General features: G+C 40.0%; 1 protein-coding gene across 2 annotated transcripts; it reads right to left on the bottom strand.

The window, feature by feature from the left end:
- Positions 1-1,441: 1,441 nt before the first annotated feature.
- HAUS1 (HAUS augmin like complex subunit 1) lies at positions 1,442-13,177 on the bottom strand. Of its 2 annotated transcripts, none has more exons than XM_052660533.1 (9): positions 13,120-13,177; positions 11,962-12,136; positions 7,901-8,036; positions 6,222-6,356; positions 4,907-5,030; positions 4,335-4,400; positions 3,512-3,583; positions 3,118-3,165; positions 1,442-1,563 (listed from the first exon to the last, which is right to left on the bottom strand). In XM_052660533.1, the coding sequence occupies exons 1-9, from the start codon at positions 13,147-13,149 to the stop codon at positions 1,513-1,515; spliced, it is 837 nt and encodes a 278-aa protein (XP_052516493.1). In that variant the 5' UTR covers positions 13,150-13,177; the 3' UTR covers positions 1,442-1,512. The 2 variants fall into 2 exon arrangements, with proteins under 2 accessions (XP_052516493.1, XP_052516495.1); XM_052660535.1 differs by having other exon boundaries at positions 7,964-8,036.
- Positions 13,178-13,932: the final 755 nt, after the last annotated feature.

Here is a 13,932-nt window from a genome sequence, read left to right as displayed (position 1 = left end):
CAAACAACAATCATTTATTACTTCGTATGATTCTACAGGTTGACTCTGTGAGCTTCCATACTGGGACAGCATGGTTGATCTATGTAGTCTGCTAGTAGGGCTGGACAGTATAAGACCTCATTCATGTATCTGGCAGTTGGCAGCCTGGTGGTCTTGGGGTGGGAGCAGGGCTCAGCTGGAATTACCTTTCTTTGCTCATCCTCCAATGGTCCAGGATTCTTCACATGGTAGTCTCAGTGAGAGATGGCAAGCTCCAACGCATAACAAGTTTTTAGTCCTTGGTTTTGTCCTATTTGCTATTTGTCTCAGTGGCCAAAACAAATCATAGGGCCAAACCAGATACAGCAGGTGAAGAGAGACTCCACCTCTTGATGAGAGAAGTAGCGAGATTAGAGTAGAAAGAGGGAGAGCACAAGGGTGGCAGGGATTTTGGTGGTTATTTCCACAGCTGACCCATCAAGTCACCTTACCAAAAGCACTGCAGTTAAGAAACTAATGGCAACCTTGGAAAATATTCACAACTCCAAACTGTAAAACATTAATTTAGCTAACACACCAGAAGCACCCATAAACTGTTAAGAAACAGATGAAACAATCATACCTAAATGGCTAAAGGATATGGACAGTCTCCAAAAAAGGAAATACAAATGTCTTTTGCATTATATTTAGCCACATATTTGTGGGAAAGGAGAGGGAAATTTTTAAGGTCAATTAGGTAATCTTTAAAAAACTAATTGATTCTTGATCCCATGGTACAAAATTTTTAAAAGTACAAAAGGTACAAAGTGAAAAATCTCTCTTCTTCTTTAGACTACATTTATCATGCTTTGATTTTATTTATAAGAGATATTCCCATACAGGAAGTTTTAGTATTTCAAAATTTTCAAACATTCAGTCATAAGTTTCTGACTCTGATTATTTAAAAATCAGAATATTAAAATTCCTCTATGATTTCTTTTACTACATTAAAAAAAATATTTAAATCTTTGATCCCTTGAAATTATCCTGATATAACGGGTAAAGCATAGATTTAGCACCATGTATTAACTTATCCATCTCTCTATTACTGATTTAAAAGGTCATCTTTTTCATAAACCAAATTCCTGCATATATTAACATTTGGAATTGAGCAGGTAAATGGATCAGAAAAAACAATAGCAAATCCCAGCAGAAGGGGGCGTGGGAGGAACATAACTGAAGCTGCAGAATCTTTCCCTTTCATTTAGCTGACCTCGTGAGTGACTACATGATGACTGTCATGAGTTCACCTAAGAGAGCTACTGAAGGACATCAAGCCACTAACAACATCGAAAACCAATGTTTCTTCATATGAAAACTAGGCATTTGCACATAAAAATTCAATACACAACCGGACACCACTATTTCATCAATAATGACATTATTTCATCTAAGAACACAGCAATTAAGTTATAAGGAATGTCACAAGGAAAAAATTCTTTAAAGTCTATTCAATCTACTTTGTTAAGAAAGGTGAAATTTATTTGGCTCTGGTCACAGTTCCATCATGTTTACTTTCTTTGTAAGTTCAGCTTCAATAGTATCCTAAAGGAAGAAAGAAACACCATAAATATTATAACTAAGGACATAAAAAAAAACTGCTCTAACTTCTAAAGCTATTTAAAATAAGGGAAACAAAAAGGAAAACCACTAAAGCAGAAATTTTTAAAAATATCATTTTAAATGAGATTTTCCTTGCTTTTGTATCTTTCCCACTTCCCACACTCCAAGTTTTCAGACTCCTAATAAACATCTAAGGAGGGGGGGTGGGGAAAACCCTTTAGAGAGGTGAATGACATGCCACATGAATAGATTTTCCTGCCCTGTACGCCTTAAGCAACGTACTTTCACAATGTCTCTCGTATCGCTCTTTTCCAGTCTCACCATCACTGTTCTCATTACTTCTCATCTGGCCTAAACAGGCCAACTTGTTTCTGCAATTTTCTTTCTCTATCCTCCAATCCACCTTATACACTGATTCCAGAAAAATCTTCCTAAATGACTGCCCTGATCAAAAAGCATAACCTTGATCACGCATCACTTTAGCTTACAAAGCAAGGCAACTCAGAGCAACTTTCAGTGGTCCCCTGCAGCAGCAGTCCTCAATCTTTCTGGCACTAGGGACCAGTGGAAGACATTCATGGAAGACGTTTTTTCCATGGACAGGAGGTAGGGGGATGGTTTTGGGATGATCCAAGTGCATGACACTTACTGTGTACTTTATTTTTATTTTGTGGCAATCTCAGCATATTCTGCCTGCCTTTAGGGTTGGCGCTCATACTCCTATGAGAGTCGGATGCTGATGTGACGGGGGCAGAGCTCAGGAGGTGATGCGAGCGGCTGTAAATACACATGAAGCTTCTCTTGCTCGCTCACTTGGTGCTCACCTCCTGCTGTGAGGCCTGGCTCCTAACAGGCCAAGGACCAGTCCTGGGGACCCCTGCCCTACAGGCTCTACAGGCTCTAAGTTCAACCTTCTTTATATTTAAGGCCCTTCACCTCCTAAACCAACTGACCTACTTCAGTCCTATCTTCCACAGCATACCCCTAAGCAGGCAGATTGCCTTACTTGCAAAAGCTTGGAAAAGTCCTCCATTCTTCAGCTCTTATGTTTTTGTTATTTCCTGACTTCCCTGGTGGCTCAGACGGTAAAGCGTCTGCCTACAATACGGGAGACCTGGGTTAAATCCCTGGGTCGGGAAGATCTCCTGGAGAAGGAAATGGCAACCCACTCCAGTACTCTTGCCTGGAAAATCCCATAGACGGAGGAGCCTGGTAGGCTGCAATCCATGGGGTTGCAAAGAGTCGGACACAACTGAGTGACTTCACTTTCACTTTGTCTAGAATATTCTATGCCTCTCAACTCTCCTTTTCCATCCAGGAAAATCTATACAAAAATTTAAAAGACCACTATGCATTTTTTATTTAAAAAAATTACATATATGCCCCCCCCCCCAAAGTATTAACGATATACCTCAAGTTTGGGACTGTGCTTTACCTTTACCTCTGAGTAGAAAGGAAAGAAAGAGGAAGAAGGGAGTTTTGGCTTTATCAGCATTTATTTTTTAAAGTCTGAAGGAAAAAAATGGAACTACTTACTAATTCTCGCTTTGCTTCTTCAATTTTTACCTGAGCAAGAGATGGATTCTTTTAAAGAAAAATAGAATAAGGAAAGGTTATATTATCTCGGCTAGGAAACAAGGGGAAAAAAAATAAAACAATCCTTTTCAAAAGGTAAAAAAACTTATAGAAAGTATATCCCAAGTACATACAATACTGAAATTCAATAGAGACTTTTAACACAGACCCTTATACAACCTAAAACCCCAGAATTGCATTCTATAAGAACTTGGAGCTTATATTTTACTGAAAGAGAAGAAAGAGGAGGACCTAGGTCCTTAGACATGGACCCAGTATTTTCATGATATTTAGTGCCCTTAGAGAAAGCTGGAGGAGATAAACATTTTTTTTTTTAATTCATAGAAATAATTACCGGCATTAAATCTAAATAGGACTCCAATTTTTTCTTCAAAGGTACAGTCTGTCGTTTTAGTTCTGCCAATTTCTGAGGGTGAAAAAAAGCATACAGAATAATAAAGATATTCACAATGCAATTAAACACTGCCTATTTCTGAAAAAAAATGTGACAAAGCATTAACACTAGGACATTTTAAATAATGTAACAAATAAAAGAGCTTCAAAGGTAAATGGATAACAAATGGACACAATCCTTACAAGATGTTAAAACAGGAAAGTAATACTCCCATTTATTAAGACTAATATGCTGTCTGGGAATACAAAATAATGTGATTAAGAGGCATCAGAACATCAGGAAACAAGAGTCTCAAACACATATTTATGAACTGTCAATTTTAGATTCCAAAAGTCAAAGTACCAAAAAATCTTAAGAATAAAACCATAAAACAAATCTCCCCATTTCTCCCTCTTCCCACGAAAATAGATAAAACTCTTATAGAACCTAAACCCCAGAATTGCATTGTATAGGAGTTGGGAGCCGGTATTTTACTGAAAGGGAAGAAAGATGAATATTTAGGTGGTTTAGCACATAATACCTCAATACACTTATTCAATAGATAAATCAATAATCATTGACTCCATCAAATAAAGAAAAAAACAAACAAATGTAAAAATACATATAGATAAATAAGTAATAAAGATATAAATACTGGTAAACATAAAATACAGAGGTAAAGGAAAAGAAATCGGGTCAATAGTGAAAAAAGCTCTATAAAAAGAAACAAGTACATTGCACACTGACATTTTAAAGGAAGCTAAGCTGGGTAAAGTAAGCGAACCTCTGAAAGTGCCACCAGTGACTGATGAGACAGAGAAGCATCCATTCCTCGGGCTGCAAGCTGCTCCTACAATGACAAAAAAGGGAGTTCAGTTTAAACAACTATTTTGCAAGTGACCATCATTGAATATTTTCAATATACAACATAGTAAAGACCTATGTAAAGAGCTATAACATAAAATAGAGCTTTTGTAAAAGCTACCAAACAAATCATAGATGAAGAACAATACTTGCTTCTAAGCACTTTTATGTTGCATGTGAGTCATTTCAGACAGTCTGAGATTTGTGACAAGATGGCGACAATATGGGTGCAGGGCTTAAGAGCTTGAGCTTTGGGGCCTGCATGTGAACTGGGATCTGCTGCTAGACGGCTGTGCAATGGTGATGGACAGGGAGGGCTAGCGTGCTGCGGTTCATGGGGTCGCAAAGACATGACTGAGCAACTGAACTGAACTGAACTATCTTCACAGTATCCTTGTAGTGAAAAGACAATAACAATACTGCCTAGTTGTGAGGATGAAAGTTGAAAACAAGTCTGAAGAGAGCTAAATGTATTGAGTCTTTCATGCAAACCTCCGCAGTTCTAATTCCAGATCTGAACTCCTCCGACTTGGCTTTTAGGAAGTCCATGTTCTGAAGACGACTGTCAACTCTGGCCCTTTCCGTACACAGATGTAACTCTGCCTTCTTGAGATCCCTTAAAAAGGAAAGTTGAGAACATTTTCTTCTTGGTGAAATTATTATGAAAAGCAAACTACTACTTCTTTGATTCAAAGAGTAGATAACATACTTGCTGGATTTTCTAGCTTAAATTTTATATTCCAGACTGGCTACTACCACGCATTCTTCCAGGTCATCTTTCTCTCCATGTTGCCATCTGGGATTTTTCTCAAGGAATACTGAATAACTTTAAGATTAATCTATGCTGATTATTCTTGGAGAAAGTAGATCAGCTGCTCAAAAAAGTGACTTAATGGATCTAAAGACAATTTGAATTATGGAGGTCACAAAGGCCTCTCTTCTAAATGTAACATGGCAAGGTGCTTTGCATACACAGAGTTAGTATTTATTGGATAAATTTATACAACATCATATTACTTGTGCATATACATACTCCTGCTTCACAGCATCTAACCTCTGGGGCCATTGGGACCTAAAGAAGAGCCAGAACATCAAGAGGGATACCAGAGTTCTAGTAAGAAAGGGCAATAAAATGGAACACGACTTTAAGTTGTACCATAGTTTGTGACGCAGTGGTGGAAGGAGAGAGTGGGACAAATTGAGAGAACAGTATGGAAACATACACATTACCATGTGAAAAACAGACAGCAAGTGAGAATTGGCTGTGTGACACAGTGAGCTCAACCCAGCGTTCTGTGACAACCCGAGGGATGGGATGGGATGGGAGGTGGGACCAGGGGTTCAGGAGGGAGGGGACATATGTGCAGCTGCGGCTGGTTCGTGGTGATGTGTGGCAGAGGCCAACACAATATTGTAGAGCAACTGTGCTCCCATAATTGTATTTTGTTCTGTATTTCTCCATATTGTATAATTATAATCTTTGATAATTATTAGTTACTCAAGAACAGTTATGAGTATTGTTCAATTGTCATCACCAATAGAATGATATGCAGATGTATTCTTTCTGTAAAACTTTGTAAGTAATTTAAAAAAATAGGGAAAAAAGAAGCTACTATATAAAAGATAAAAGTATGTACCCAACCACTCCTATCTTCATCCAAGTCATTTTCTACCGAAAAACGCATTTTATCTTACCATTTCCTAATGTGTTGTTTTAAATTATATCTATCGGCCAAAACTAAATCTTACAATGTCCTGTTATTGCCTTTATAGTAAAAATTGTCACAACTTCAAACTAATTACTTACTCTCGCAGACATTTTTCTAATACTAAAGTTGCTGTTAGATTTTTCTCAAGTTTTGCCAATTCAAGCTTGATTTCTTCATTTTTGGATTTGGTGCGAAAAAGATCAGAGGTCAAATCATTCACTGCAGGGATAAAACTAAAAGAAGAATCTGGTCATGTAAACGGACATTAAGGACAATAATTACAATTATCACAATTATTCCTCACCTCTAAAAATGATTTTACTTCTATGTAAATTCTTCCTTAATCACGCTCTTTCATACCTCTGTACTACTTTACACACTGTGCTCATTGGAATACCCTTCCTCAGCTGGCAAATTTCCTTAAAAACTATATTTATTCCCATTCTGGAATTCACTACCCCTTTCTCTGTGCTTTCTATGTACAACTTGTACATTCCTATAATGTTGCAGCTGTCATACTATGTTATAATTTTACAAGTCCACCTCCTTCAATTTACCATGAGTGGAGACTGTCCTTGCCGGCATTCATTGTTCTATTCACTTCATTTCTGCTTCCCCAGTGCCTACATAGGTAGCTATACACACATATATATATATATATATAGGGAGGGAGGGAGGGAAGGAGAGGGGAACAGAGATATAGAGAGAACTAACATATATTTAGTATTTGGCGTCTGCTGAATTGGCTTAATTCAAGACAATTGATTGAATTAAGATTCCTACTGCTATACAGCTTATATGATCTCCTAGCTAAAACTCTTCTGCTTAAATATATATTTTCCAAGCTTTTGCATTAGCAGCTGAACAGAACAGCTATACAGTTCTCTGATTATAATCTGTAATGGTAGTCCCTAGCTAAGATTCATCCAGCAGGGATAGTCCTAGGACTCTGAAGTGGGGTTTGAAACCCACCTCTGTCATTTACTAGCTCAGAGAAATTATCTAACCCACCCCTCTGAGCCTCGGTTTCTTCTTAAGGTTGTTAGAAGAATAATGTCTTTATACAGGTAAAATGCATGTCAGAAGGAAACCTACTCTATCCAACAGGGTAGGAACATGACTGAAAATCATTACACTCAACAGTAGGCGATTTAGCCTACTGCTTTTCTTACTGTTTAAGGGAATAATCAGTCCTGAACATTCACTGGAAGGACTGATGCTGAAGATGAAGCTACAATCCTCTGGCCACCTGATGTGAAGAACTTACTCACTGGAAAAGACCCTCAAGTTGGGAAAGATTGAAGGTGGGAGGAGAAGGGGACGACAGAGGATGAGGTGGTTGGATGGCATCACCCATTCAATGGCCATGAGTTTGAGCAAGCTCTGGGAGTTGGTAATGGAAAGGGAAGCCTGGGGTGCTGCAGTTCATGGGGTTACAGAGTCAGACATGACTGAGTGACTGAACTGACTGACTGAGGGGAATAATGTGATACCTAATCCCTTTTCAAATATACATGAGAACCAACCTTCACAAACCTAATCCTGAAAGAAGAATACATTATAAATTTAACCAAGTTTATCTGAAATAATCAAACATACTCACTAGCAATGATAAGGAGTTGACTAAATTTAGTGTTTCTGCATATATTTCCTATATAATTATAAACATAAAATTATTTCCTATAATTTCTTATATTACCCTGACATACAAAAGCTCCTTAGGTTAACACCTCATAGCATACATGACTGCAGAAATTAAAACAATCACAAGAATTACCTAGCTAGAGAGGTATCCTTTGTTTCAAGGGCCACTGCACTGTCAACCAAAGCATTCAGATACCTGGAACCAGTGCTGGAGAGACTGGCAGGGGAAAAATTCACACTCTCCATGAGAAGGTCTTGAAGATGCTTGGCTGAAAAGAAATAAGAGTTCTATGGTGACTAAGATCTTTGTTTTGCTTTATTTAAATTTTTCAACAGCTTTATTGCAATCACCCACCTAAAACATATAATTCAATGGCTTTTACTATATTCAGAGTTGTGTACCCATCCTTGTAGGTGTGGAGTGGAATGCGGTTTTGATTTGCATTTTCTTGATGGTTACTGATGCTGTGCTTACTGGCAGTCCCTCTGATTTGCTAATATTTTCTCCCATTCTGTGTGTTGTCTTCTCATTTACTTGATGATGAGAAGAAAAACATTTTGAGATCAAAAGTTTTTAATTTTGATGATTTCCAGTTCGCCTACTTTTTCTTTTGCTGCTGCTGTTTTTGCTATCATAGCTAAGAAACCATAGCCAAATCCAAAGCATGAAGATGAACATTTATGCTGTCTTTTGAGTTTTAGATTAGCTCTTACTTTTAGGTTTTTTATTCATTTTGAGTTAGTTCTTGGTTTTTTTTTAAACTCTTTTTTAAAAAACTCATATATATATGTTTTATATATATATATATTCCACTTTCTCATATATATATATGAGTGTATATATATATATGTATATATGTATTTATTCATTTATTTGGCTGCATCCGGTCTCAGTGGCAGCACTCGGGATCTTTGCTGCTCCAGAGCGTGTGGACTTCAACATTTGTAGCGCACAGGCTCTCTAGCTGTGGCACTCGGGCTTAGCTGGCCGGTGGCACGTGGGATCTTAGTTCCCTGACCAGGGACTGAAACTGTGTCCCCGGCATTGCAAGGCAGATTCTTAACCACTGGACCACACAGAAGTCCCTTAAGTTCATTCTTATATATATTATGAGGCAGGCTCCAACTTCATTCTTCTACCTGCGGATATTCAGCCATCTACTCAGCAGACACCAACTTATAATTGTTGTTGCTTAGTCGCTCAGTCATGTCTGACTCTTTGCAACTCCATGGACTGCTGCATACCAGGCTTCCCTGTCCATCACCAACTCCCGGAGCTTGCTCAAACTCATGTCCATGAATTGATGATGCCATACAACCATCTCTGCCTCTGTCACCCCCTTCTCCTGCCCTCAATCTTTCCCAGCATCAGGGTCTTTTCCAATAACTCAGCTCTTCACATCAGGGGACCAAAGTATCGGAACTTCAGCTTCAGCATCAGTCCTTCCTATGAATATTCAGGGTTAATTTCCTTTAGGATTGACTGGTATGGTCTCTTTGCTGTCTAAGGGACTCTCAGGAGTCTCCTCTAGCACCACAGTTCGAAGCATCAATTCTTCGGCCCTCAGCTTTCCTTATGGTTCAACTCTCACATCCACATGATTACAAGAAAAACCATAACTTTGACTATACAGACCTTTCCCTTTGTCAGCAAAGTGATGTCTCTGCTTTTTAATATGGTGTCTAGGTGTGTCACAGCTTTTCTTCCAAGGAGCAAGTGTCTTTTAATTTCATGACTGCAGTCACAGTCTGCAGTGATTTTGGAGCCCAAGAAAATAAAGTGTGTCACTGTTTCCACTTTCTCCCCATCTATTTGCCATGAAGTGATGGATGTTATGATCTTAGCTTTTTGAATCTTGAGTTTTAAGCCAGTTTTTTCACTTTTTCACCTTCATCAAGAGGCTCTTAGCTCCTCTTCATTTTCTGCCATGAAAGTGGTGTTTTCTGCATATCTGAGGTTATTGATATTTCTCCTGGCAATCTTGATTGCAGCTTGTGCTTCATCCAACCCAGTATTTCACATGATGTACTCTGCATACAAGTTAAATAAGCAGGGTGACAACATACAGCCTTGACGTACTCCTTTCCCAATTTTGAACCAGTCTGTTGTTCCATGTCTGGTTCTAACTGTTGCTTCTTGACCTGCATACAGGTTTCTCAAGAGGCAGGTAAGGTGGTCTGGTATTCCCATCTCTTTAAGGGTTTTTCATAGTTTGTTGTGATCCACACAGTCAAAAGCTTTAGCATGATCAGTGAAGCAGAAGTAGATGTTTATTGGATAATTTAGTATGGAAAATTGTGTCAAAATTTTGTATATATTAGTAGAAATATTTGCAATTTAATACATCACCCTAAAAGGTGCTTTAGGACAGACATAAATAATCTTAACTTTTAAAATCCTTAGAATTTTTGTTACATATTAGTATAGACAAAAAAATAGCTTTTGCAAAATAAGATTTTTCTGGACTCAAAGCCCCTTTCTTCATACTGTATTTTATTTATTTTTCTAAAATTAATTAATTTATTTTAATTGGAGGCTAATTACTTTACAATATTGTAGTGGGTTATTGCCATACATTGACATGAATCAGCCATGGGTGTACATACTGTATTTTAATAACTACTAAAATAAGACTTCTTTGGTCCACCTGCCAATGCAGCGGACATGGATTCCATCCCTGGTCTGAGAAGATTCCACATGCTGTGGGGCAACTAAGCTCCTGCATCACAACTACAGAGCCTGCACGCCCTAGAGCCCATGCTCCACAACAAGAGAAGCCACCACAGTGCAAAGCCCATGCGCCACACCTAGAGAGTAGTCCCTGCCCACGGAAACTAGAGAAAGCCCAAGTGCCTCAAGCAAGACCCAGGGCAGCCATAAACAAACAGATTAATTAAAAACCACAGGTATCTTAGATGCTTCTTGGAAGAAAAGCTATGACCAACCTAGACAGCATATTAAAAAGCAGAGACATTACGTTGCTGACAAAGGTCCATCTAGTCAAAGCTATGATTTTTCCAGTAGTCATGTATGGATATGAAAGTTGGACTATAACAAAAGCTGAGCACCAAAGAATTGATGCTTTTGAACTGTGGTGTTGGAGAAGACTCTTGAGAGTCCCTTGGACTGCAAGGAGATCAAACCAGTCAAGCCTAAAGGAAATCAGTCCTGAATGTCCATTGGAAGGACGTATGCTAAAGCTGAAACTCCAATCCTTTGGCCACCTGATGCAAAGAACTGACTCATTTGAAAAGACCCTGATGCTGGGAAAGATTGAAGGCGGGAGGAGAAGGGAATGTCAGAGGATGAGATGGTTGGATGGCATCATCGACTTGATGGACATGAGTTTGAGCAAGCTCTGGGAGTTGGTGATGGACAGGGAAGACTGGTGTGCTGCAGTCCATGGGGTTGCAAAGACTGGACACGACTGAGTGACTGAACTGAACTGAACTGATCTTTTTTTTTTTTTTGAACTGATCTTATATGTCAGGCTAATAAGTTTAGACTTGTATTTTAGGGGTCAGTGTTTTACCATCCGAGTACCAATAAAATATACTAAATGACACTTACAATGTATTGTTATTGTTCTTTAGTCACTTAGTTGTGTCCAACTCTTTGCAATCCCATGGACTGTAGCCCGCCAGGCTCCTCTGTCCATGGATTTCCTATGCAAGAATACTGGAGTGGGTTGCCATTTCCTCCTCCAGGGGATCTTTCCGACCCAGGGATCTAACCTGTGTCTCCAGCATTGGCAGGCAGATTCTTTACTGCTGAGCTACCAGGCAAGCCCTGTAATATATTAGGTTGCTATAACAACGCAGTTTAAGACAAGTCTGGGTAAAATGAAGAAGCAATGCTAAAAAGCTGTCTACAGTAAATCAATCTTGTATACTCGACTGTTAGGGCTTTCTAGGTGGCACTAGTAATAAAGAACTCCTGCTAATGCAGGAGACATAATGAGATGTGGGTTTGATCCCCGGGTTAGGAAGATCTCCTGGAGGAGGGCATGCAACTCCCTCCAGTATTCTTACCTGGAGAATCCCATGGACAGGAGAGCCTGGCGGGCTACAGTCCATAGGGTCACAAAGAGCTGGACATGACTGAAGGGACTTAGCAGGCATGCATACTTTACTCTTTTAAAATCTGGTTACCTCTAGGTAGTATCTCATTCAAAATTCTGTAATTGATCTCACCTTCTGATTCATATTCCTTTGCTTTCTGTTTCAAGTCCTCTGTTACCAGGTAGACATCCCTGTCTCGGACCCTGTTGCGTTCTGAAAGGTTATATAAAATCTCTGTTGTCCGAGCATTCACTTCATATTGTGGAATGGGATGATCTCCAAATATTTTTTTCAGCCATGCAGCGACCTAACCATTACAAGGGACACGAATTTAATAATCCTTGTTTATTTCAATGGCATGAAGCAAATAAGACCAAGTCAAGTAATGATCAATAGCAAACAAAATGCTTTCTATGAATATTCTGGCATCCTACTTACTTCACATCCTAATTTGTCTTTAGGCAGAGAGATATCAGATGTCAGGAGATTAAAAAGTGAGCAGGCACAGCACCATCAACAAAATTACCAGAAAACAATCTGTTCTTCCCCAAAGCTACGAAAGCAGTACTAGGCAAGTATTTTCATAGGAAGCTCAATATGCAAGTGCTAACCATTATTATGGGCTCAAAGTCTGAAAAAAGAGTTGTCTCCAACACATCAGAAGTTCCTCAGAGCCGGAAAGCTCCTAGAGTTGGGATGCGAGATGCGGAAAACAGGTTGTGTGTGCTAAGTCGCTTCAGTCCTGCCCGCCTCTTTGAGACCCCATGGACTGTAGCCCTCCAGGCGCCTCTGTCCATGGGGTTCTCCAGGCAAGAAAACTGGAGTGGGTGCCATGCCCTCCTCCAGGCGATCTTCCCGACCCAGGGATCGAAGCCGTGTCTCTTACACCTCCTGCATTGGCAGGCAGGTTCTTTACCACTTGGTTAAGAGTGATAAATCCAGTAAAAAGCAGCGGTGAACGGCGAGGCCTGATTGGAAGCTGAGTTTGGGATCAGAAGTCCCCCTCCAGTGTCCAGGGAGAGGGTTCACACGAGAGGGCTCCTCAACCCCTCTCCAAGCCTGAGTCCCAACAGGGAAGGCCGGGAAAAGAAGGGAAACTCCCTTTTCAGCGTTGGGGTGGGGTTGGGAGGCAGACGGGGGGGAGCTCACAGATGGTGAAAGCCGGACTAAAGATGGATCATTAGAGAAACACAGTAAAAGTGCCTCGCCCAGGAGATCCGCCGGCGGGGCGGGTGTGTCAAAAAGACGCGGTTTCCCGGAGGCCGCAAAGCCCAGCTCCCGCCCCATCACCTGCGCCTCTTTCTCCTCTAGAGCTTCCATCGCCACCAGTCCCGCCACTTCTCCGGCAGCTCCTCGCGGAAGAAGCGCCCCGCTTGCTCTGACGGCCCCGCCCACACACCGTTAGGCCCACCCGCTTCTGGGTCCGGGATGTGTGGGAGTTGTAGTTTTTACTAGGACTTCAGGGCGCGGAGCTGTTGAACGAAGCTGGTCCAAGTCTTCAGCCCTGCAAGCCCTTGTTCCCTTGTGGCTTTCTTCGCTCTCCATGGTTATCACCTCCAGGAGAAGTAAGGCCGCATGGAACCAGGCTGTGTTTTCTTTCTTTTATATTTTTATATCTCACTTGAATCACTCATCTTAAAAAAAAAACCAAAACAACCTGGAACTTTTTATTTGATAGTGGATGTTTATTTCTTCCTCACTTAAAATTTTAATTTTACCTTGGCAATATGAGCTGGGGCAGTCTCACTCTTTTTATCCCTTAGTTTCCATTACTAAAGAGCTAAATGTGCTGGAAACTGTTTTTAAAAGGTTTACAGCATACAACTCCTACACAGTCACTGCCACTCAGCCATTCTTTCATTCATTTCTTTGCCTTTCCTAAAGTTCTCTCCTCCTTCCATCATTCTGTAGTTAACACCTTGAGAGGCTCTCTATATTTCTCTATATTTCTATAGTTTTCTGTGTTTTCCTATTTTTGTTTCATTCTTACAGGAACCCTGCAAAGTAGATGGGCACACATTATTTTACCTATTTTCACATTAAAACCACATGCATGGAGTATATGGCTTGATCAAGATTAGGTGGTGGACCTGGAATCTGACC

The sequence above is a fragment of the Budorcas taxicolor genome, chromosome 22 (genome assembly GCF_023091745.1).
Source record: "Budorcas taxicolor isolate Tak-1 chromosome 22, Takin1.1, whole genome shotgun sequence".
In the NCBI taxonomy this organism is placed as follows: Eukaryota; Metazoa; Chordata; class Mammalia; order Artiodactyla; family Bovidae; genus Budorcas; species Budorcas taxicolor.
This window is presented reverse-complemented; position numbering and strand designations above follow the sequence as displayed.